The sequence below is a fragment of the Peromyscus eremicus genome, chromosome 20 (genome assembly GCF_949786415.1).
Source record: "Peromyscus eremicus chromosome 20, PerEre_H2_v1, whole genome shotgun sequence".
NCBI classification, from domain to species: domain Eukaryota; kingdom Metazoa; phylum Chordata; class Mammalia; order Rodentia; family Cricetidae; genus Peromyscus; species Peromyscus eremicus.
Genome location: NC_081436.1, coordinates 25,560,973 through 25,586,619, shown reverse-complemented (window position 1 = coordinate 25,586,619; position 25,647 = coordinate 25,560,973). Strand labels below are relative to the sequence as shown.

Below are 25,647 nucleotides of genomic sequence, written 5' to 3'. Positions count from 1 at the left end.
GGCTGGAGCCACTGAGATAAATATCAATATAGAGCTCTCACTTTCTCTACCCCTGACGCACTGAGTGACTGAAGGCCACCTCAGCAGATAGCCAGAGGGTACTATTTCAAGCCATGAAGCAGACCCTCACCAGGTCCAAACCTCTTGGCACCATCTTAGACGTTCACAGCTGTGAGATAGAAACGTCTGTTGTTTAACCACCAGTGGATGACATTTGGTTGTGGCTGCCTAAGAAAACTAAGGCAGAGAAAAATGAGGTTTACTTCATTTAGATGAGACATTGTCCACGAAATTACTTGTAAGGAAAGCACACTATTGAGTAACTTTACTGAGAGTAGCACAATGCCCAGTTTCAGAACCAAAAACCCAAACAAGGGTCCAAATAGATACCTACCTAGAAGGAAATCAACCTGGAAATGAGCAAACGTGAAGATAACTGACTTCAAAAGACACCAGGATAGCTGAGAGCCCTCCCCTGAGACCAGGAAGAGCCTTCTGGCTACTACAGTCACTAAAAAGTGACCCACACCTGATGGCCAAGATCTGTAATACTAGCCACTTAGGAGACTGACTCGGGAGGATAGCAGGCCTGCCTAGGCCACAGTAAGTTCAAGACCAGCCCAGGCAAAGTAGTAAGATACTATCTCAAAATAAAGAATAAAAATAGGGCTGGGATACAGCTCAATGGTAGAATGCTTCCCTAGCATGATCAAGGGTTTGATCTCCAGTACCGGAAAAAACAACAACAACAACAACCACACACACACACACACACACACACACACACACACACACACAAACTCTCACAGACTACAGAGGTAGCTCAATGGTAGGGCAATTACCAAGCACTCATGAGGCCTTTGATTCATTCCCCAGAGTGTATGCTTTTATATACACACTAATACACACATACATGTACACCACACTTGTTCACACTGCTGAACTCACTAAGCTACTCTAGACTGATGACTATGGTCAGAAGCAGTTACTAGGCCACAAAAATCACATACCAACTTTTCACTGCCACAAAGACTTTTGCTGAAGGTATAAGTAATAATTAAGATACACCTTACCTTATACTTCAGCCAAATTCCTAGAAGATTACATAAAAATACAATTTTTTATGATTAAATTGTTTGCAACCACTAGAAAGGCTGACCCAAAGCATCCCTCGGTTTGGTAGAACCTCCACGTCACACATATCAGCCTTGCTGAAAGCGAAATGATGTGCTAACATCTGTACATGTTACACACTTAGCTTTCCACTAATAGAATAACTATCTCCAGGCTCCATTTTTAATAGCCACATTTCTCAACCATGCTTCAATTTTCACACCAACCCATCTCTTTCCTCCAACTCCGCAGTCCAGGTTTCTCTACTTCTCTACTCTTCCCCAGGCTGAGTGGACTCTTCTCCCCTCATGAGGCTTCATGCACTGTTCTAGAAAGCACTAAGTCTTCCTCTCTCCCTCAGGTTCCTTCTGAGCCTAGGGCTTACAACACAAGCCCAGACTCTGGAGCCCCAGAACTCCACTTTGGAAGTAATGATGTCCAAAAGCTGGGGGTCTAACCTAACAAGACTCAGCCTTGAAACTTAGTTTAGGGTTGTAGTTCCATTTAGTAAGTAGAATTAACTCAGTCAACTACTGAATTCGGAGGGGGAAGGGGAGAGTTAATTCTCTGCACTCTAGGGCACTGATAATTTTGTGATGGCTCCTTCACTCAGGAATCTCACGATTAATCCCTAGGTTATTTGTAAGTGATAAATCTCAACTTCAATTTAACAGACATTGAACATTTGCTATAAACCCAGGTACTATGAAGAATAAATAAAGGAAATACAGTTTCTGCCTTGTAGAAGCTTACAGTCTAAAGAAGCAGGCACAATAAAACCTCTAATGACAATAAAAGATGAAGCATAAATACGTATAAATATACCAGCAGGCAAAAACAAAGTCTAATAGTGCCAATTATGCTGTTGGGAAATCTTCAAGAACCCAGCTATGGCTTCAGAAAAAACTCTAGCTGTCTTCAGGTATGAGAAAAATACATATATGCTCTAAGACAAATCCATAAAGATATCTACGTAGCCCCTCCAGGCCCGTCTCATGCTGATATTATCTCCTGAGAAGGCCCCTGCCTGCTCATTCTGTCCCAGCTACACCGGCCTCCTATGCAGCACACCAAGCAGCTTCTCTCCCAAAGTCTCAGCCCTCTGGGTTCCTCTTCCCTAAACCACTGAATGGCCTGAACCCTCTTCCCTAAAACCTCTGAATGACCCACATCTGCACTTCAAAGGTCACCTACAGAGAGACCTTCCTGCACCATCTCTAAAGTTGTCTCTTTCTCTACTTAATTTTCCCACAAGCTAAGAAAAACTACTGATTTGTCTCTTGCCATGGGCTATTAGTTCAATAAAGGTAGGGTTTATTTATCCTCTAGGGTTAAAAGTGCCAAACACACAGGAGGCAAAGGCAGGAAGATCTCTGAATTCAGAGCTAGCCTGGTATACATAGCAAGCTCAAAAAAAAAAAAAAAAAGTCCCTAAGAGTGTCACAGCTGCTTGATAAACATTAGTTAAATACGCATTACACACCCACAGTGTTTTTGGTTCAACTTTTCATTCACTTGTCTCCCTGCCCAGGTCACATGCAGTTAGGAAAGGGAATCTAGCTTAGGTTTTTCAAGAAGGCAACCTAGAAATCACTTTATACAAACACTTTTCTAGATAAGAAACAGAGGTCCCAAAACACGGGTTTTCCCCAGGGTTAACACAGAGCTAGTTAAAAACAGAGGGAGAGCTAAGTCAATGACCATGTTAACACCTGTGTGACACGGTGTGAGAGAACTACTATGATGAGCTGGGCATGGTGGTACATGCCTGTAATCTCAGAAATCTACTAGGAAGGTAGAAGCAGGAAGGTCAGGAGTCCAGAAGTTGAAGGTCATCCTCAGCTACCACAATGAGTTCAAGACCAACTTAGGCTACAAATAGGACTCCGTCTCAAAAACAAAAACAAAACCTACAATCATAAGAATGTACAAAGGGAAAAGTAAAGAATATTCACAAATATACAGAGTAAAATAACTCTCCGTGGGATAGTTCTAAGTTATCCAATTGCACCCAAAGGACCTAATTCACTCCTTCCTCTGAACATCCCAAAGTCCCTATGCACTACTCCATTTCCAAGTATCACCATCCTTAGCCAATGTGAAAGCAGTCAGCAAACAATAGGCCCCAGGCAAAAGAATGAGAAAGCAAAAAGAACTATTAACTAAGACTAACATAGAGGCGAGGGGAAAAAGTGACTACACGTGTACTCAGATGTGTGCACACACCAAGTGAACATGCCCAGCTGTATCCGGTGATCCCTCTTTATCATCCAGTGCTAACCCACCTCACTTTGTCTCCCCATTCTTCTATGGCTCCGAGATTGACTTCACAATCCCTCTGCCTCACAGACTTCTTCTAAGGGAAGTAAAAGCCAGCAAACAAAAGAATTCAAAAATAAACAGCCAGGGAGTCCCTTTTAACCAAACCCAAGGAGCTAACAGGGTGGATTCTGCAAAGGAGACAAGAGGCACACAGCAAACATGCCAGGCTTTAAGTACAGCTCCTTCCCTGCCACAGGAAGTCAGGCAGAGCACAGGAAGTCTTTCAGCACTGCAGAGATTTCCAAGAGTGGTGTAATGGAGAGAGCACAGGAATAGGAATTAGAAGCAGCGAACTGGGTGGCTATAGTCAAATCACTAGTCTTCTCAGGACTTCTAACTCCCTATCTATAAAAATGAGGTTGTTAAAACATGCTGGAACTTGAGCACACCCTTTCCCACCACACACACACAAAGATGCAAAGTATTGACCCTTCACTGAAAGTGCACATAAGCCATTCTGCTTAACTCTGCCAAGTGTATTAGACTGAGAATCCGCAGCGGAAAAGTAGGTGGGTATCTCTGGCCCCTTCCATCTCTAACATTCTATGATTCTAAAAGAATTAAACAGCATCCCACTGCTGCTGAATGAGCCTCTCCATTTCATATTTTCATATCCATTCAATCATTTTCTAAACAGAGACCAAATCCTAAAGCCCTTCCTCAAACTAAGTAACAACCGACAGCATCAATATCTTGGCCATCCCCTACCTTCATCAGTCAGCTTACCCTTGAGGCCACAACTCAAGAAACCAGCCTCCTAACAACCCTATAAATTTTCTCCGCTACCCCAGGACACTCGTCCAACGAATGCAGAATGCAACGGGTAAAGCACAGGAGGGACATGCCTGATCTCTCTCTCCAGACTTAGTAGCATGCTGCACAAAATTAATGAGACTGAGCATCACGGTGCCTCCACACTACCAAACTCCGCGGACTTCTCAGGACTCCCCGTGTAACTGATTGAACCCACAAGCTAAGCCACATCCCCTTTCGGCTCTCTCCAGGAGTTAGCTGGCTTTTCAGTCTGTCCTCCACATGCCGCTCCCCTTTCCCCATCCCAGTGTGCCCAGGGTAAACCAAAAGGAGTCTCCTCCTTCTCGGGAGCTTTCCCATTAGCTTCCCTCGCTCTCGACTCGGCCCAACAGCTCTCCTCAGGACAAACAGATCCAGGATGCCCCAACTTCTCAAGAAACTGGGGACGGGCTTAAGAAATAGACTGCATCCCGATCCTGCTCAATCCCCCAACTCCAGAAGGAAAATCCCACTCCCTCGCGCTGCCTCCGGGGGCCCCCTTAGGAGCACAGCCCCTGCACCGGGCCCCAAGCCCACTCTCCAGCCAGGCCCACCCGGCGCCCCGAGGCCCGAGCCCGCCGCGGCCCGCCGTAACCGGGCGCCCGTCCCGCGCCGTCACCTGCATCCCGCCGTCAGCCGCCTCCTCGGTGCGCGGCCGCTTGCTCAGGCCGGGCTCGGGTCCGTCTGCCCCCGCTCCGGGCACCGGCAGCTCCAGCTCCGACTCCCGCTTCATGCCCCGGGCAGCGGCACCGGGCCCGAGCTGAGGCGGCTGCTGCTGCGGCTGGCCGCCTTCCGCCATCCGCCCGCGCCCCCTTCGCCTCCGGGAGCCGGGCGACCCGCGACAGGCCACCTCCCCCTGGGCCTCGGCGCCGACAGTCGCGACAGGCGGGCGCGCGCCGGCCCCGCCCCCCGCGTGCGTGCGTGCGTGCGCGCGCGCCGGCCCGGAGCCCCGCTTCGGCTTCGGCTTCTCGCTACCGCTCCAACTCAGGCTCCGGCTCCGGCTCCCGCTCCGGCTCGGGCTCCGGCTTCTACTCCGGCCGCTCGCTCGTCCGCACGCTCGCACGCGCGTGCGCCGCTCCCTCCGTCCCTTGGTCCTTCAGTCCCGCGCTCCCTCACCACTCTCGCCGGCTGCGCGAGGAAGGGGGCGGCCCGGGCTCCCGGTGTGGGGAGGGCTGTTTATTTGGGAGGAGGAGGAGCGCGAAGCCGCAGCCAGCTCACTGGTCGGGATCCTCCGTCCCGCCACTGTGGCAGGGCCGGGAAGGCGGGGAGAGAGAAAGGAGGGAGGGAAGGAGGGACCTGGATGTGTGGGGACTCGGGCCGCCCGCGCGAGAGGAGGCTGGGGCGAGGGGGCGTGGCTACGCCCCTCGGCAATCGCCGCCCCCCGCCGCGCGGGCAGCCCGCGGGAGGCCGGGAAGGGATCGGAAAAGCTCGGGAATCTCCGGGATGCTCAGGGAGGCTCGCAGAGGGAACGGTCCGCCTCTTTTAGGGCGGCGGCCGGAGGGCGGAGCTTGAAGGGCCCGAGTACGGGGCTGCGGCTCCCGCTAGTTGTATTAGTTGTGCGAAGTGGTGACCTGGTATCTCCCATCTGGCTGCCTGGGATATAGGGAAGCAGAAGGGAGCTCGCGGGGAGAGGAGAGTCTCGTTGCCTTCCTGCCCAAGAACTGGATGTCCAGGAATGAAGGCTCTCATATATGCTTTTCTGAGAAATTTTGCTATGAATAGAATGATCGCATTCCTGATGATTTTAATAATACCTGATGTTTATAAGAGCTTTACGGCTTACACAATGCATGCACGGACCCGTTTTGAGCCTGATAATAGAAAGCATGCTTTCGGTCCCAATGGATGGACCTGAATTTCTTCAAGTCCTGGAGCAGAAACGTTGTCGATCCAGATCGCATTCTCTTGTTTTCACTCCTTACTGCCTGAGTAGCCCTTCACTGCTTATCAGCTTCATGTAGTTAGGTCTGTCCAGTAGGTTCCCTACCTGATTGTAAATGGAAACTGTGTCTGCCTCTCTGGGTCCCATACTGTGACATGTACATTGTGAAAGAATGTTGCACAATAGCCTAGCTTCTAGCCTTTCCCACTCTTGCTACTTTAAACAAGTTCGTTTTGCTCTTTGGATCCCAACGGCAGTATCTGTAAAGTAATCGTTTGGGTCAGTGATTCCCAACCAGGGAAGAATTGGTACCTTTCCAACACCTCCCATTTCCGAAATATTTGTCATTTGATAAATTTTATTTTTCACAAATGGAGGGCTGCTGCTGGCTTCTAGTGAATAGAAGCTGGGAATGTTCGAAACTTTACTGTGCATAGGACAGTCCGCACAAGAGAGAGTTGTCCAAATCAGTTCAGAGATTGAGAAACCCCGGGTTAGATGATTTCTAAGGTCACTTGGAACAACTATGACTTGGCCTTTGAACTTGAATTAAGCACCTAAAAATGGACAGAGTGGTGAAGATCTCTGCTTCAGAGTCAGACCAGTCCAATGAGGCTCGATTTGCAGGCTTATTGGAAAAGGCTGCACAACTTGCCTTGAAGCTGGGTTTTCCTACTGAGTACCTTGTATGTTTTTAGGCTGCAATAGCTCAGTTATTTACAAGTCTTGACACCTTATGTAAGGAAGCCAATTGGTGGCTCTTGTCCCTCAGCTTCTACACCTAAAATTAGCATAATAACAGTATTTTTCAAAAGAATTACTGTGAAGACCAAGTGAGTTATCAGCATTAAGAAAGTTGATCATATTATGACTTGAATCAAAAATGTCCTCCAGAGGCTCATGTGGTAACAGCTGATAGACTGTGGCAAGTATTTGGATCATGAGGACCTAATTACTAGAGCCTAATGACCCACACAGTGGATTAATGCATTGATTGATTCATAATGGGGGTGGTGGTAAAAACGGTGGACAGGGATTGGAGGAAGTGGGTTGCTAGGGCCGTGATCTGAAAGCCTGTCTCTAGTCCCCAGCCTCTTCCTGTTTATCTCCATCCTTCTCCAGTCTCCCTGGAGGTGAGTTTGTTTGCTCCACCACCGAATCCTTGCTGTGGTGTTTATATACCTCACCTCCCTCACTCAGACCCAGGAGCCACAGAGGGACCACGATCTGAAATCATGAAACAAAATAAATCCTTCCTCCTTTACATTGTTTTCTCAGATACTTTGTCACAGAGACACACCCACAAAAAAAAACAACTAACAAGTTCAGGATGGCCGATGTAAGCAGGTGTTAGTTACTAACATTATTGCCATTGTGAATTTTCATTTTTTTTTTAATTCAGATATCTGTGTGTGTGTGTGTGTGTGTGTGTGTGTGTGTGTGTGTGTGTGTGTGCGCGGGCACAGGCATGTGCGCAGGTAGGCGTGTGAGTGCAGGCATCTACATGGCACAGCACACATGTGGAGTTCAGAAGACAACCTTTAGGAGCTGGTTCTGTCTTTCCACTGGGTCCCTGAGATCAGGATGTCTCAGCAAGCGCTCTTACCCACCCAGCCATCTTCCTGGCCCAATCATGGTTTTCTTCACATTCTAGGTCAGATCGACCAAATAAATGTTCTTTAGTGAAACCAAAAAACTGTCATTATCACTATTTTTAAGGTTGTTAAGTGTTTTGTGCACAGTGAGCTAGCAGGATCTCTTTTAGTGGGTAGAGAGTCTTGAATAATCCATTCAAGGAAGGGCACTTAGTCCAACTTAATGAGCGTATGTCCTTTCCATACCAATGGAAACACTGCGGGCTCATGCTTAGCCGGTATTTCTGGATCCGACTGTGGCAGTTAGCAGACACATGAGGAGTGAGAACCCTGGCTGAATTATCAAGGGTGACTCCAGGAGAGCTGCGGTGACCCATCTTGCCTTCAGATGTCCAGCAAAAGAAAAGAGTTAATTATTATTGAGTTTGCTACGTAAGGTGGCTTGGATAAGGCTTCATACGATTTCAGATGGTCTGGACAAAGCTCCACAAGTCACCCAAGGGTGTAACCACTAATATTAAGCCAATTATTCATTTTTTACTAAGCCTTACATCCCTCCTTTGTAAGATGACAATAATAATAGTCATGATGTTTTTCTGAGCAGTAAATGAAAGCACTTAACAGAATGCCTAACGTAGTAACTGTTTAATAGGTAGTAATTATTTGTCATCTAATTTATACGGTGCCAATAAGCTACTGGCCAGGAGCTCATGGGTCTGGGAGTGGAAACCCAGACATCTCTTACTTAATAGGACTGTTTGCACCACCACAGGGGAAGTCCATCTGCCTACCAGCTCACCGTGCTTAACTAGACAGCTCCCACTTAAATGAAAGGTCTCCTACAGGCGTAGCCTACAACAACAGATGGAGCCTGATCCTGTCCACCCAACCGTAATAGCTTGAAGGAAAATCAAGGTGCCTCAGGGCTGACAATGGCTTTTTTCTTTCAAGCCTAAGCACATAAATGGTTGGTTTCTTGAATTTTGTTACTTGCTAAACTGCTATTTTTAGAATAATTCTCCCCTCCCTACCTGCTTTGCCAAAAATTCTATCATCTAAATAATGTCAGATCCTTGAAAAATAAGATTTGGGAGCAAAGCTGCTTATTACTCAAATTATAGCTACTCAGGTAGTCCTAAAGTCCCTAAGAAGTAGAGCGGCAAAGTGGAGGAGTGTTTGGATGATTTGGAACAAAGAGAAACAGCACCATGGCTTTGTAAACACACATAAAGCATTTAGGGAACAAGAAGAGACTAAAAGGGGACTGGAAAGACTGCTCAGCAGTTAGCAACAGCATTTGCTGCTCTTATAGAAGACCTGGGTTTGATTTTCAGCACTTACATGGCAGCTCACAACTGTCTGTAACTCTAGTTTCAGGGGATCCAACACCCTCTTCTAGCCTTCCAGGACAATATACACACATGGTGCACAGACATATATGCAGGCAAAATTTTTTTTGGTTTTTCGAGACAGGGTCTCTCTGTGTAGCTTTGGAGCCTGTCCTGGAACTCACTTTGTAGACCAGGCTGGCCTCAAACTCACAGAGATCCACCTGCCTCTGCCTCCTCAGTGCTGGGATTAAAGGCATTCGCCACCATGCCCAGCTAAAAGTAAATGAGAGAGAGAGAGAGAGAGAGAGAGAGAGAGAGAGAGAGAGAGAGAGAGAGAGAGAGACTAGAAGTCTGTCAATGAACATGTCAAATACAACTGTAACTGTAAAAGACCGTTCATTCTTTTCTTACAATCTTGTCTGGAAATAGTTACATAAGTAGCAGTCTCCTCCTCGGAATTCAAACATTCCATCCTGGAGGTTCAAAATCAAGAAGTAAACAACTCCCAGGTCTCAGGAAGGTCCTGAAACGTAAAAGATTCATAATGCTCCCTCCCCCAAGGCTATATAAGCAGTAGGATCCCCAGAGATTCTCTGACCCATGGAACTGCCTCTAAGTCCTGCAATGAGCTCTAGGGATGCAGTTTCTGTGAGTCATCTTCCAGGCTAGGATGGGCTTTTCTTTGATGCACCTGCCTTTGAGCTGTTCATGTTGCTAAAGGTAACCCCCATCCACGCTACTGTAACTAGCCCTCGTAAACTTAATGGCTCACAAGCTAGACCTGGGTGGAATTGTTTCTTTGGTCTGTCTTTGGTGCCCTGTCTGGGGTGAATAGACGTTTATTCACATCACCCCAGGAAAAGTCCCACAACAAAGTACAGAAGATAACATTAAAGACTGTTTCCGAGATGGGGAGCTGGTTCCATGGTTAAAGCACCTGCTGCATTTGTGTGAGGGCAAGAGTTCAGATCCAAGTATGACAGCCTGCTACCTGTAATTCCAGCACTCCAGCGGCAGAGCCAAGGGATACCTGCAGTGAGCCAAGCCAGCCTACACTTATCAATGGACTCTGGAGTCTATTGAGAGGCCCTGCCACAAGAACGAGGTGGAGAATGACTGAGGAAGACCTTCAGGCCGCCTCACACACATGTGCACATTCACACACATAAAGGTTCACATACCAAACACACATATGTATGCATGAGGGGTAAAAAAAATTTTAATAGTTCCTTGGCCTTTCCACTAATATCAAGTACCAGCACCTGTTCTTACCTTAATATCTAGTGCACCCTCTGAGGACATTCAATGGATTTTTGGAGTTCAGAAATAGAGTACAAACTTACTTGAAAAGAGAGAGAGAGAGAGAGAGAGAGAGAGAGAGAGAGAGAGAGAAACACTTTCTTAGAAAAAAAAATTTATCTGGAGAAATGACTGCTTTCCTGACATTTTTTTCATCTATCCATTTAACAAATGGATTAAATTATAGACAGGCTTCTCAAATACCAAGGTAGCTAAAATCTGTTCTTAGTACCCAAACAGCCCATCACTCAGGAAGAAAGAATGAACAAATAAAGAGCTAACTGTAATGCATCATGGTTGGAATTCATCTCTCACAGTGGGCAAGAACACAGACTCTGGCGTCCACTAGATGTGAGTTGAACTCTGTCTTCCCTTCCAGCTCCATTTGTGCAAGAATGTTCGCCTTGATGATGACCCGTTTGCCTTTTTTATCTTTTATATCACATACACTGCCCAACATCCACTTTCTTACTTACCAAATCACAACTCTGTTCAATCTTCCCATGTTTTTTTTTTTTTTAAAAGATTTTTTTTTATTATTATGTATACAGCATATATGACAGCAAGCCAGAAGAGGGCACCAGATCTCATTACAGATAGTTGTGAGCCATCATGTGGTTGCTGGGAATTGAACTCAGGACCTCTTGGGGATTTAGCTCAGTGGTAGAGTGCTTGCCTAGCAAGCGCAAGGCCCTGGGTTCGGTCCTCAGCTCTGGAAAAAAAAAAAAAAAAAAAGAAAAAGAAAGAAAGAAAGAAAGGGGGAGGGGAGGGGAGGGAGGAGGGAGCCTGGTAAGAAGGCTCAGTGGGGGAAAGGCAATTACTGCTAAGCCTCGTGAACTGTATTTGATCACCAGGACATACCTAATGGAAGGAGAGAACTGACTTCTCCATATTGTCCTCTGATCTCCACACGCACCATCACATACACACACACACACACACACACACACACACACACACACACACTAAATGTAATGAAAACAGAGGGTTGGGGATTTAGCTCAGTGGTAGAGCACTTGTCTAGCAAGTGCAAGGCCCTGGGTTCGGTCCTCAGCTCCGGAAAAAAAAGAAAGAAAGAAAATAGAAAGGAAGGAAGGAGGCAAAGAAGGAAGAATTCCAGGCTTGCTGGCAGCTAAGGACAGCCCTGTAGCATGATTATGGCCCTCAAGATGTCCATATGAGGTAGCGTTCCATCTCAACTAGTGAGACAAAATCACGAGAAGAAAAGAAATTCTGCCCTTTAGCCTTCTGCCTGCCTAGAGTGCAAACTGGGAAAACAGCAGTCAGCTTGACCCAGCAGCAGCAAGGCAGCATTCTGAGAATGGTATTGGAGAACCACCAGACCCACACAAGCCCGCTACCTGTAATTCCTTGTTATTTGAGAAACGGAAGCTCAGTTCGCATTTGGCTAAGCCACTGTGGATAGGTTTCAACATGCAGCCAGCCCAACCCAAGTCCTAACTGATAGGCTCTATAAGCAGGATAAAGGCAGTGTCTCCCCTGCGGTTCTTTTGAGCATTAAATAATGCATGTAAGGCAGTGAGCAGAACACCTGGTTCACAGACACCGAGCGAGTGGCACCAAAGACCTTTTACTCCTCCCGCTGTATGTCCCATTCTTATTACCATGACTGTCGCATGTGCCCAGACCAAGAGGGCTACAGAGGTAAATGCTACTACTCCCTGGCCGAAGGAGATAGAATAGTTTTCACCCAGAATGCTACATTTAACTGGGTCTTTAAAAATGAACAAGTTACCAGACTATGGTTGGTTGATTTTTTTTGTTGTTGTTGTTTGTTTTGCTTTGTTTCTACATTTATATGTTTATTTTGTGTGTGTGGAGGTCAAAGGACAATTTGCTGCCTTCAGTTCTCTCTTTCCAGCATATGGGCGGGGCCGGGGGTGGGGGGGTGGGGGTGGGGATCAAACTCAGGCTTGAAGGCAAAGCAAGGGCTTTAACTCAGTTGGCCACCTTGGCAGCCCCAGGCTATGGTGTCTGGATGAAAGAGAAGTAAATGCTGGCGTCTGCCTTTCCTCAAGTCAGAAGTCAGACGTTATCAGTTTGGCTCAGGAACAATGGCAGTGGTCTTCAAATAAACAAAAACTGAAGGCGCCTTTCCTTCTGGAAGTGGGGACCAGAGCACCCGTCCACAAGACTGTTACAAGGCCCCTAGGAGATCAAAGATCTTAGGAAAGATGGGTTCAAAAAGTGAGTTAACCCAGTCCCTTGATTACCAACAGTCATTGACAAGCTGGTGACGTCTCTTTATTTATAAGTTCTTGGAGAACATGAGCTTGACTTAGTCCTTTTCTTCATTCCTGTGTCCCTGGAACCTAGCAGAGACACACAATGTAGGTTTTGTGAGATTGCCACAAAATGTAGCTATTCTAACAATCATAAAGATATTAAAAAGGACAGCCCAATGGGCCAGGTAAGCTCAATGGTACAGTCAGGTCTAAGACCTCCCCCCCAAGAACAGGTAGAGACCCCCAGCAGAGTGAGCACTCCTAGACCTCAGTCCTCACAGTACACCCCTCTAAACAGAGTTCTCAGAACCCAGCCCACCCCATCTCCAGAACTGACCATGTTAGAGAATCAGACCCAGCAGAGTGCATATAAATAGAAGAGACTGCTTTCTACGCCAAAGCTTTCATTTTCCCAAAAAAAAAAGAAAGGCGGAGAATACCCTCGGCAATTCAGCGGCCAGAGGAAGTGGAAGCAACTTCTGCCGTGTGGCTGGCAGATCCCGGAGCAGATACAGAGTCTAATGAGAAACTGAGTTCAGCAGAAAAGGACCAGGAGATGCTTAAGCCTCATTAGAACTGTAAAAGCGGCCGTTCGAACGCAAAGCCCCGCTATTGACTCTGACCTCGCTTCCCTACGTCCTCTCTGCTTGTGGCATTATTGAACCTGGGTTTTTCCTATAGGCCAGGACCTTGCCAGCCCTTTCGCCCTTCACATAATGTGTTTGTCTGGTTTCTATTTCTGTAGTTTGATGAAGGATGATAGTAGGGTATTGAGCCGTTGTTTTTCATTTAGTGCAGTCTCCGCCCTCACCCTGCCCCCTGCCCCCTACCCTGCTCTTAAGTCATGTTTTCATTGTCTGATTTGTGCCTGGCCCTCGGTTTTTATTGCTTCCTCGCGGAATGGAGGAAAGCCTTATTTTATTCCATTTTCTAGGCGAGGCTATACATAGCCTCATGTGCTGTCCTTCCTGAAGAGAATTACGGGGTTTCAGTTCTGGCAACGACCTCAGAGAAGGGAGGGGAGGTGCAGATATTGGCCTAGCCCCTCATGGATAGATAGCAGCCCTGAATAGCTTTATGCTTCGTTTTGTTTGCCTTTCTCTTTTTGCTTTTAATTCTCACAAAAGGCCGGTGAAGTGGGCAACATTACGTCTCTTTTTATAAATGAAAAAAAATGGAGACCTAGAGAAATGAAATGACCTGTTCAAGGTCACATGGGATCATTAATGACAAAGACCCTCCTCCTGTCCCTTTACTCCGTTTCTGTCCCCTCCAGTGCAGCCCTGTCTTTGTGTGTGTGGACTGTGGGCAAGTATGTGAGTGCGCGCGCGTGCGCATGCGTGTGTGTGTGTGTGTGTGTGTGTGTGTGTGTGTGTGTGTGTGTGTAGGTCAGAGGTCAATCTTGACACATAGTCTCTTCTTTTTTTTTTTGAGACAGAGTCATATCACTATGTAACCTTAGCTGGCCAGGAACTTGCTACAAGGACCAGGCTTGCCTCAGACTCACAGAAATTTGTCCGCCTCTGCTGCTCAAATGTATCCCGACAGGCCCCACCCAGAACTTGTTAAATAGGCTTGCCAGTGAGCCCCAGGGATCTGCCCTCTCCACCATCCCAGTGCTGGGGTTGGTAACCATGAACTACCGAGTCTGGTTTGTTGTTGTTGATTTGGTTTTTGACGTGGGTTCTTGAGACTGAACTCGTCTCCTCCTTACTGACTGAGGCCTCTCACCAGTTCTGCATACACCTCTTATGGGACCTTTTAGTCTGTTTTCATTTGAGCAGGTCCAGATCTTACAGGAAAAAGGAGACCAAAAAGGCTTACCATTTTATTCTCAGATAAGGAATTGCAGTGCCTTGATCAAGCCCTGTGTCGGTGGCGTGATCTCCTGGGCTTTCTGAATCAAGGCATGAGGTGTTTGTTATCTTTGCTGTCCCTGATGGCCTCTGCTCAAGTGTCCTCCTCTGGGTTTCTGTCTGGCTGTCAGTACCAATCCCATCAGCCTTCACTGAGCTGATCTCCAGTCCTTGAGCCATGCAGGTCTCATCAGTCAAGGGCACAGAAAAATATCATGGCATCCCCCGCCCTCGCCAAGCCCCCCAAGGCTCTGAGAGCTCCGGACTTCAAACTGCTGACTCAGCTGCTGCCCCTATGGTGAAAACACTCAGGTGTCTCTGCTCCCAACACCTTGCTGGAGAGAAACTGCTAAACTGCTGTTCCCCAGGACCCTGAAGAGCAAGAGCGAGCAAGGGCTTCTCCCCTCTCAGATGTCACACAGACCTGGAGTGCTGACTCTCCCTCTGGCCTCTCTGAGGCTCCACATAGGAGGACACAGGCATCAGCATCCTCCTGACATCCTCCCCAGCCCTGGCCCTGATTCTCTGTAACCCCCAGCTGCGTTCGCCTCTTCTGAGTGGGGTACCAGACTGGTCCAGCTGACTTGGACTCTTTTGAACCTCTGTTTATTCCCAGAGCATAGACTTCATGTCCAGAGTCATACAGGGTTAGGTGTGGCCAGAAAAAAAAAAAAAAGACCAGGCTTTTTTAAAAAACAGAGATTTTCTTTCAAAACTCATTTCAAAAGTATGTTTTGAGATTCAAAACCTAGGTCCTGGTTATTTCTCTTTACATTTTCATTGTAGCAGCTGTGTATGTGTGTACATGTGTGGCACGTGTGCATGTATGTGCATGTGTATATATTCATGTATGTACTTGTGTGTGCAGGTTTATGCATGTGTGTGTGAAGGCCAGAGGTTGATGTTGGGATCTCCCTAACCACTCTTCTCCTTACTTGTTCGTTTGGTTGGTTGGCTGAGACAGGTCCGTGACTGAGCCTGGGACTCACTGCTTCAGCTATCCCGTCTAGCCATCAGCTGCTGCCCTAGAGTCCTTCTGTCTCTGCCATCCCGGCTCTGGGATTATGGGTAGATTCTACCAATTTTTCCTCAGGTGCTGGGGGTCCAAACTCAGGTCTTATGCTTGCCCCCAGTGGGCATTTTACCAGCTGAGCCATCTCTCTAGCCCCACTGTAGCCCCGTCTAGTTTCTTCTTCCAAAGTCACAAATCCAATAAATCACCGCTTCTGTGCACCAAAGAATGTAGCAGTAACCGACAGTCTCTAAGGGTCCTTGTTCCTGTGGTCAGCTGTCTGTCATCTTCACCCAACTCTCACGGGAGGAGACACCGATATTCTGCTTTTGTTCCGTTGGCTGATTCTTCCTTCCATGGAGTGGGGTGTTTAGTCCTTCTGAGAGGACGGTCATTGTCCATACCTTTTCTCCTGGGTGGGCTGAAGAATAAAGGCGTGGCTTGCTTCTCCCGATCTGTACGAAAGCCCAGGAGAGGCAGCGGCTGCTCTGGCCACACATGCACCCTCTAGCTCTACCGTGAAGTCTCCTGCAGATCTGTAGGCAAAGCCCACATGCCCCACAGATGTCATTTGCTGCCCTAACCTGGCAAAGGGCTTTCTGTGCCTGCTGGGCACATTACTGGGGTTAAGTATGCCAGCAACCGTGCTGGACCACACACAGAGGAGGTCTCTATGAGTGCCCTGCCCCTTCCCTCCTTTGTTAGAGCCGTTTTAAGGAGTTTCTGGGTATTGTAAGGGGAAGCAGTTTTCCCTTTCCTTCTCTCCCTTCCATCTTCCTGCCACGCAGAACTACCACCCACGTAAACCACGGCACCCACATTGTTGGCTCCCGGACTGTTTTGGAGAAACCCAGTTCAACAAGGATGTTTCCTAGCTCCTAACAAAAGGAAAAAGAGCGTGAGGCATTGGAGGTTCCTCTGAAAACTAAAACCAGAATTACTATAGAGCCCAGGTATACCACTTCTGGGCGTATTCTGAAAAGGCTCCATGTCCTACCACAGAGACGCTTGCTCATCCATATTTGTTGCTGCTCTACTCACAATAGCAGACGTGGAACCAGCCTGCATGGAATGCAGGACATTTACACGATGGGATTTTGTTCATCTGCGAGGAAATGAAATTATGAAATTTAGAACAAAACAGATGAGAACTGGAAATATTATGTTATGTGAAGTAATTGAGGCTCAGAAAGAGAAATGTTGCATATTCTCTCATATTCGGACCTTGCTTCTCATTTAAGCATGTGTATTTGACTGTGGGTAGATGTCAAGAAACTGGAAAGGGGTCCAAGAGACAGGAAAAAGAGTTCTTAAGAGAGGGTGTCAAAAGAGTAATAAACAAATGACATGAAAGTAGATGGGGAGGAGATTTCAAGTGGGGAAGGGGGCTTAGGAAGATCAGGGAAGCCAGGCGGTGGTGGCGCATGCCTTTAATCCCAGCACTCGGGAGGCAGAGGCAGGCAGATCTTTGTGAGTTTGAGGCCAGCCTGGGCTACAGAGCAAGTTCCAAGAAAGGGCCAGAGTCTCTTTCTCTCTTGTTCCTCTTTTAGGGGAATGCTGGATACACAGTAGGTATGCAGAGAACTTCAGACTGAAGGGCTCCTTGGCAGCATGTATGAGATGCAATCTTTGTTATTAACACACTTCCTCTCCGACTGTACAGCAAGGACCTGATGGAGGAAAGTCCATCGGATGGGGCAAGTCCATGCCTGTAGCCTTTGAACGAAGCCTGGTAATAGCAGCCAATTCTCACGTAATTCCATGAAGTTGGGTGTGTGGTGTGTGTGTGTGTGTGTGTGTGTGTGTGTGTGTGTGTGTGTGTGAGAGAGAGAGAGAGAGAGAGAGAGAGAGAGAGAGAGAGAGAGAGAGAGAGAGAGAGAGAGAGAAATCTCCAGATATTTAAATCTCAGAATTACTTTAGGAATATGAGAAAAATGTTAGAATTAGTTCATAATTTTGAAGGGTTAAGTTTTTCTGTGGCTATATCAAAACAGTCAGTGCTGGGTAATTTTATAAAAAAAAAGATTGTTTCCCTCAACAATTTGTTTGTTTGTTTAGTGTGTGTCAGAGAGAGACAGTCCGTGCACACACACGTGTAGCATGCAGCAGTCAAAGGACAACTTGTTGGAGTCTGTTCCCTCCTTCCACCAAGTTGGTTCTGGGGTTTGAACTCAGGCTGTCAGCAGCAAGCACATTTTCCTGTTGGGCAATATGACAAGCCCGGATCTCCCAGCTTTGGAGGCTGAAATCTAAGATCCAGCAGCCCCATGTAGTTCAGTCCCCGGTGAGCACATGATGGCAGATGGCATCACAACGGCCAGAGATCACATGGCAAGATGGACAGACAGACAGAGGGCAGCAGCAGCTCATCCTGCTCCTATAATAACAGCCACTCTCATGAGAACTAGCTTACTCCAGGATGCTGGCATGGATGCCATCCAGGGGCAGCACCCACAGTGAACTTTCCGAAAACATTCCCCCACCTCATACTGCTGCACTGGGGACCAGGCTTCCAGCACATAAACCCTCCAGGGACAGACTGCAGCTAAACCACCTCTGATCCATAGCCCCCTGAACCTTAAGCCTGAGGACCTCATTTTATAGTCGAACTCTCGGTGTCTGCCTTAGTTACTTAGTTACCGTGATAAAATGCCCCAACACAAGCAACTGTGGGGAGAAAAGAGTTTATTCCAGCTTATGGTTCCAGAAGGAGAGTCCATCATGGCAGAGAAGGTGTGCACTGATCAGGAAAAGCATGGCAGCAGGAGCAGAAGCTGGCTGATCACATTTTCATCCGCACACACAGCGAGAGGGAAATGGGGCCAGGCTATAAACCCTCAAAGCCCATCTCCAGTGACATACTTCTGTTAGCAAGGGCCCACCTTCTAAAAGTCCCATAACCTTCCCAAAGAGCACCACCACCTGGGGACCGAGTGGTCAAATATATACATGAGCCTATAGGGGGACATTTCTCATTCAGATCTCTACAGTATGTGGCAGACCACAGCTACTGAACATTATTTGTTAAATGAATGAATAAAAACAAAAACAAAAACGTATCCCGGTGGGGTTGGAGAGATGGCTCAGTGGTTTAGAACACTGACTGCTCTTCTAGAGGACCCTAGTTCAATTCCAGCACCCACATGGCAGCTAATGACTGTCAGTAACTACAAGATCAGCATCATTTAGCCGAGTTCGGGTTCCACTGGGACAGAGCGTAGGCTTTGTTTTCTGAACAAGATTATGTGATGGGCTTCTTCATGATGCCACTGTCCCAAATGACTTGAGTGGCCCAGGGGCTTTCTGGTGAGATCAAATGTCTCCCAAACTGGCTAATTTTCCCAGGCAGCTCAGCTGGATCACGCTGTAATGAGACAGAAATGTCTTGGCTAAGTGCAACCCTGTTGGTGCTAACAAAACTGTAGACTCGGCACTCTGGAAGCCTGGAGTATCCCATCCCCAAGGGAATAAACTCTAGCTTTAATTAGCAGAGGAGGAAACTGACTGGCTGTATGACTCTTTGGCCTGTGTGGACTCTCCTCCACTTCTCAGTAAGAGTCCCATGAACTCATTTTCTCGCTTATAAAGCAGGGGCTAGTCTTTGCAAGAGGCACTCAAATATGTCACAAAGCCTCCCAAATGGGAATGGCAAAGGCTGGCTGTGGGGTGAGCTCTCTTCTCCCATCTTTATAGGGGTTTGGGGATTCTAACTCAGGTTGCCTGGCTCATGTAGTGCTTACCAGCTGAGCCATCTTACTAGCTCTCAGGCTGTAGACTCTGTCCTAACATCAGGCCTGCAGCCCCTAAAGGGTTTCTCTAGAAACAGAATTTGAACACAAAATGATATGGCATATATTTTGTTTGGCTCCTCCTACATACTTTGAGACAGGGTCTTGTATATCCCTGGCTGACAATCTTTCTACTTTGGTGTCCCAAGTGTTAGAATTTAAGGCATGCACCACCACGTCCAGCTCCTCCCATACACTTCAAGTCTTCCCTGGTTAACCTGCACTGCCCAGTGCCAAGTGAGTGATGTGTACATAGCTCTGTTCTACTCTGTTGTTTGGGGAGGTCGGGAAAAGAAACCATACATGTTCGTTCAGGACACACACAATATTTTTTCAGATATTTTTAACTCATAGTTGGTTGAATCCACAGTTGAAAAAACTAGGAAGGAAGGGTGGACTGTAATACTGTCTTCTACCAGAGACCTCAGAAGGTGTCTATGACATGTGTGTGTGTCAGGGGGTCTTTCCTCTGTGAGAAACATCTGCAGCACCTGGCACAGGGCTTCCTGTACCCTCCATGGGCCAGCCATTGTTCTAAGCAATGGGTCTCAGAGTACTGTCCAGGCCCGATAAGGGTTTTTAAGGCCCTTTCAGGGGATTGTTAAGATAAAAAAGTGTTTTAAAGCAATGCCAAACTTTGCCAGGCTTTTTTTCTTTTCTTTTTTTAGTTTTTCGAGACAGAATTTTTCTGTAGCCCTGGCTGCCCTGAAACTTGCTTTGTAGACCAGGCTGGCCTCGAACTCACAAAGAGCCACCTGCCTCTGCCATGCTGGGACTAAAGGCATGTGCTGCCATGCACGGCTCTTTTTCATTCTTGTTACCTTATCAGTTACAGCAGAACTTTCCAAAGCTATGAGATAGTTGACAAGAAAGGTCACACACTGTATGTCTGGGACTCTTCTGCTCCCAAGCTTCTGCTTCATTTTATTTTGGTTTTCTCTTTTTATCTTTTAAGGATTTTCAAATTATTATTTCACTATTTTATGTGTATGGATTTTTTTTTTTTCTTCGAGACAAGGTTTCTCTGTGTAGCTTTGCGCCTTTCCTGGAACTCACTCTGTAGCCCAGGCTGGCCTCGAACTCACAGAGATCCGCCTGTCTCTGCCTCCCGAGTGCTGGGATTAAAGATGTACACACACACACACACACACACACACACACACACACACACACACACACCCCGGCTAGCGTATGGATGTTTTGTCTGCCTGTATATCTGTACCATGTGTATGCCTGCTGCTCTGAGAAGTCAGAAGACAGCATCAGATCCCCTGGAACTGGAGTCGCAGACAATTGTGAGCTAACATGTGGGTGCTGGGAGTTAAACCCAGGTCCTCTATACGAGCAGCCAGGGCTTTTAACTGATGAGCCAACTCTCCAGCCCCCTTTTAAGGATTTTTATTACATTTATTTATTTTGTGTATGTATATATATTATGGTCACAGTATGTGTGAAAGTCAGAGGACAATTTGTGGGAGTCAGTTTTCTCCCTCCACCACATGGGTCGCAGAGATGAAACTCTTGTCAGGCCCAGCCAAAAGTACCTTTACCTGCTGAGTATCTCACTGGCCTTTAAAAACATTTTCTGTTTATTCATTTTTAAGATAGGATTCCATGCCCTTGAACTTCCTACCCCAGCCTCCTGAGTGCTGCTGGAATCACAAGTGTGAGCTCCAGGCTCAGCTGGCTTTATTTCTAAAACCTGGTAAATAGCAAGAGATAATAACCCCTGTAATGGATCTGTTACAGCTTTCAATCAGATTGAAGAACATAATATTTTGGGGGTCCAAAACCTGGAGATCCTTGTTATTGCAGACACTATTAAGAAGTTAGTAAGAAGTCTGAGAAAATGAAAAAGCAGAGAGAATGGAAAGGGATGAAGAGGAGAGGTGTAGGGCACAGAGGAGGCGCGGCTTGCAGTATTAAATAGGGAATTATAGAGGGCTGGAGAGACAGTTCGGTGCTTCAGAGTACATACTGTTCTTCCTGAGGACCTGAGTTCAATTCCCAGCACCCATGGCAGGTGGCTCACAACGGTCTGTAAGCCCAGCTCCAGTGGCATCTGACACCTCAGATCTCTGTGGGCACTTGCATTCATGTGCATATACCCACACATATACACATAATTAAAATAATAAAGACAAACCTCTTTTTTTTTTTTTTTTTTCCAAGACAAGATTTCTCTATGTAACAGTCCTGGCTATCCTGTCCTGGAACTCCCTCTGTAGACCAGGCTGGCCTCGAACTCACAGAGATCCACCTGCCTTTGCCTCTCCAGTGCTGGGATTAAAGACATGCACCGCCACTACCCAGTAAAATAAATCTTTAAGAAAACAAATTATAAACTTGGCGGTGGTGGTGCGTGCCTTTAATCCCAGTACTTGGGAGGCAGAAGCAGGTGGATCTCTGAGTTTGAGGCTGCCTGGTCTAGGTCACATCTCAAACCCTAGGACAAATGGCTGAGGTCCTTATTTAACATATCAAAGTGGACCTGGCCAGGTTTTCCCAGCATCCCCCAGTCCCCACCTGTTACAGAATATGATGGGCATACCTCAACCTCTACCCTGAACTCTTCAGCCCAGGGGATGGGTTGCCCTTCCCCCAGAGGCCCTTCCCCATATAATCCTGACATTTTTGTTGCCTGCCTCTTTTTACCTTTTGCCCTCTTGGCTGCTGCACCTGGTTCCCCTTTACCTCTCTCCCTTCCTCTCCCCCATCTTCTCACATGGCTCAGGGTCATGTCCACTCTGGATTCTCCTAAATGTCTCTGCCTCTGGCTATGCTCTCCCTTTTATCTACAATAAACTTCCTCCTCCACCACACCTAGGAGCAGACAGTCTTTCCTTTTTATTTCTTTTTTTCAGTCTACAGAGCAAGTTCCAGGACAGCCAGGGTTACACAGAGAAACCCTCATAAAAAACTAAAATAAATAAATAAATAAATAAATAAATAAATAAAAGGGGGTTATTGTTATAATTTGGAGTGAAAAGATAAGCATAAATCAAATATCTGATATTTCCAAGTTGCTATTTAAAATTCTTGCTATACTCCATAAATATGCACAAGTATGCTACTAAAACTTAAAATGAAATAAAACAAAAGAAAAAATTAAAATGCTCCCTTTGCAGATCACACTATGTGAAGATGTCTCTGTTTACCTCATCTGCCTAAGACACTTCCTGATTGGTTTAATAAAGAACTGAATGGCCAATAGCTAGGTAGGAGAGGATAGGTGGGACTTCTGGGGAAAGAGAGGAATTCAGGGGAAGAGTCTGAAAGGGGGGGGGGGATTCACCAGCCAGAAGTGGAGGAAATTGGATGTGCTGTATAGAGGAGAGGTAACGAGCCACGTAGCAGAATGTAGATTAATATAAATGGATCAATTTAAGTTTTAAGAGCTAGTTGGGAACAAGCCTAAGCTAAGGCCAAGTTCTCATAATTAATAAGAAGTCTCCATGTCATTATTTTGGAGCTGGTGGTCCAAAGAAAGTATAGCTATAGCTCCCATTTACCCTAAATTATCTTTTAAATTGTGGATTATATATAAATGTGTAAGAATTCACTTACAGGAATAAGAAAGAAAAATTCTTCCTATACTTTGAAATTCTACTTGGAATTTCATTCTTCTGCTTCTGCAAAGGCAACCTCTGTTCTGATTCTTTGTTTTTTTTTTTTTTGTTTGTTTTGTTTTGTTTTGTTTTGTTTTGGTTTGGTTTGGTTTGGTTTTTTGAGACAGGCTTTCTCTGTGTAGCCCTGGCTGTCCTGGAACTCTGTAGACCAGTCTGGACTCGAACTCACAGTGACCCACCTGCCTCTGCCTCCCGAGTGCTGGGATTAAAAGCGTGTGCCACCACGCCTGGCTGTTCTGATTCTTTTAAAGGATGTTCCTCTCCTTTGGGGGGCTCTGGGAATGGAAACCAGGCCCTCCTGCCTACCAGACCTGCTCTACCACCACAGCTGCAGACACAGTCCTCTATTTCCCTCACACCAATTCGTAGTTGTACTATCGACGTGACTACCCAGAAGCGACACACTCCTTTTTCCCTTTGGAAAACCAAGAATCCCTCTGCACCTGTAGTAAGGGAGTGGCAATATGCGTACAAATAAATGAAGTCACCCAGCAGAGTGGGCTGGACAGAGCACAGTCACAGGCTGCCTCGGCTGGCTTGAGCCTTCTTTCAGGGATGTCCAGAGGACAGGAGGACTGCTGGAGAGGAAGGCACGGACTGCAGTCTTGCATGATGGGGAAGATCTTGTTTCCTTGATTTGTTTCCTAGCTCAGTGCCTATCTCTAGGCCTCAAGGTAGTACAGAGCCTCGCTGTGCTGACTCTGTAGGTGGAACAGGGCCTGCTGGAGCTCCTGCCTGGGGCTAGGTAGTCCAGGAAGGGCCAGCGTGCTCATCTGCACAGTGTCTTCCTCAAGCTAGGACCTTGCGATAACAACCAAACCGTGTCCACCCGCTGATTCACAAGGCTCTGGACTAGGTGAACTGCTTGTCTGCCCTCCGGACAGTCGGGCACAACTGCCACTCTTGAGCCACAGCTCTGAAGCGGCTTTGTCCAGACATTTTGCAAACGATTTTTCTCAAGCATTTAAAGGCACCGTGTCATTTCTGGCTGTCGGTGTTATCAGATGTCTGATGTGATCTTGATTCACTTTTCCTTTTTCTCTCTTCCTCTTCTTCCTCCTCCTCCTCCTCCTCCTCCTCCTCCTCCTCCTCCTCCTCCTCCTCTTCTTCCTCTGCATTCGCCTCACTTCCCATCTCCTCCTTCTTCATTTCTTAGTATTCAGAGCCTTCACAGTGGCCTTAATGTGAGCTAGTTTTTCACCCATTATGCTCAGCACTTCTTGGACTCCAGTTTGTAGGCTTTTTTTTTTTTTTTTTAAACAATGATCCTCTCTGGCCAGGTGGTGGTGGTGCACACCTGCCTTTAATCCCAGCACACAGGAAGCAGAGGCAGGCGGATCTCCATGAGTTTGAGGCCAGCCTGGTCTTCAGAGTGAGTTCCAGGACAGTCAGGGCTACATAGAGAAACCCTGTCTTGAAAACAAAACAAAACAAAACTAAACTAAACAAAACGTCACTGATCCTCTCTGGCCGAGTGGTGATGGCACGTGCCTTTAATCCCATCACTCAGGAGGCAGAGGCAGGTGATCCTCTCTGGTTTTCTACTGTCTTCTAGAATGCCAATTACCTAGTACTGGCTTGTCTCAACTAGACTTCCACTTAACCTTGCCCCCCACTTCCAATCTGTCTTTTTTGCTCCTTTCTCCCCTCAGTTTGGTCTTTCCAACTCTTTTTATTATTATTTCAGATATTTCAGTGATCAGGGCTGCCTCCCTCTCTTCCTTCTTCTCTTTTTCCTTCTTCCTTTTTTCTTTTCTTTTCTTTTTTTTTTTTTTTTTTTTGAGATAATGTCTCTTGTAGCCCAGGCTGGCCTCAAACTTGCTATGCATTGAGGATGGCCTTGAACTCCTGATCTTCCGGTCCATATCCTTTAGTATTGGAATTACAAGGGTATACCCCATACCCTACTCAGATCTTTACCTTTTTTCAGGGGTGGGGGTCACAACAGGTTTTCACTGTGTAGTCCTGATTAGCTTGGAATTCAACATGTAGACCAGGCTGGCTTTGAACTTACAGAGATCTGCCTACCTCTGCCTTCTGAGGGCTGGGACTAAAGGCATGTACTTTTAATCTGAGGACAAGTGCTTTACACACACACACACACACACACACACACACACACACACACACACACGCCTCCTACCATACACATCTGTTTCTTCCAGGCTGCCTATCCCATTTATTCTGGTCTCTCTTCGGTGCTCAGAGTTTTCCCAGACTGTGAGGTGTTTCCTGGCTCTCTCCTCAGGGCCCTGCTGAGAGGCTTTTTGGCAGCTCTGAGCGTATATGGGCTGTCCACTCTGAGCTTCACCGCAGGGTGGTCTGGGTGGCTATTTGCTAGGAACCCCAGTATGCCAGTGTTTTTATGAGTTTCCATTAAGTTGGTCATCCTGCACTTCCCTCCCTGGAGGGTGAGGTCACACTGAGTAATGGCTGAGGGCTGGAGCAACAAGAATGTGCTCTTTCTACATTTGGCTCTTAAAACATACTTGTTTCTTCCTCTGCATTTTTCTAATTTAATTTTATGTATATGTGTGAGTGCCTTCATGTATGTGTGTGTGCCCGCATGTGTGTGAATGCCCGAGTATGTGTGTGTGTGTGTGTCTGTGTGTGTGTGTGTCTGTGTGTCTGTGTGTCTGTGTGTCTGTGTGTCTGTGTGCCACATACATACCTGGGGCTCTCAGAGGACAGAAGAGGACACTGGATTCTCTGAAACTGGAGTTAGAGGCAATTGTGAACTTCCAGGTAGGAGCTGGAAACCAAACCTGAGTCCTCTACAAGA

The 25,647-nt window shown here is 46.8% G+C and overlaps 1 protein-coding gene across 22 annotated transcripts in view; it reads right to left on the bottom strand.

The window, feature by feature from the left end:
* The window catches only part of Rbfox2 (RNA binding fox-1 homolog 2), a 247,547-nt gene extending 242,464 nt beyond the window's left edge, over nucleotides 1-5,083 (bottom strand). For all 22 annotated transcript variants that reach the window (XM_059247129.1, XM_059247134.1, XM_059247133.1 and 19 more), the window contains exon 1: nucleotides 4,847-5,083. In XM_059247129.1, coding sequence (XP_059103112.1) covers nucleotides 4,847-5,026 — 180 coding nt within the window. In that variant the 5' untranslated portion in view covers nucleotides 5,027-5,083. The remainder of the gene's footprint in view (nucleotides 1-4,846) is intronic.
* Nucleotides 5,084-25,647: the final 20,564 nt, after the last annotated feature.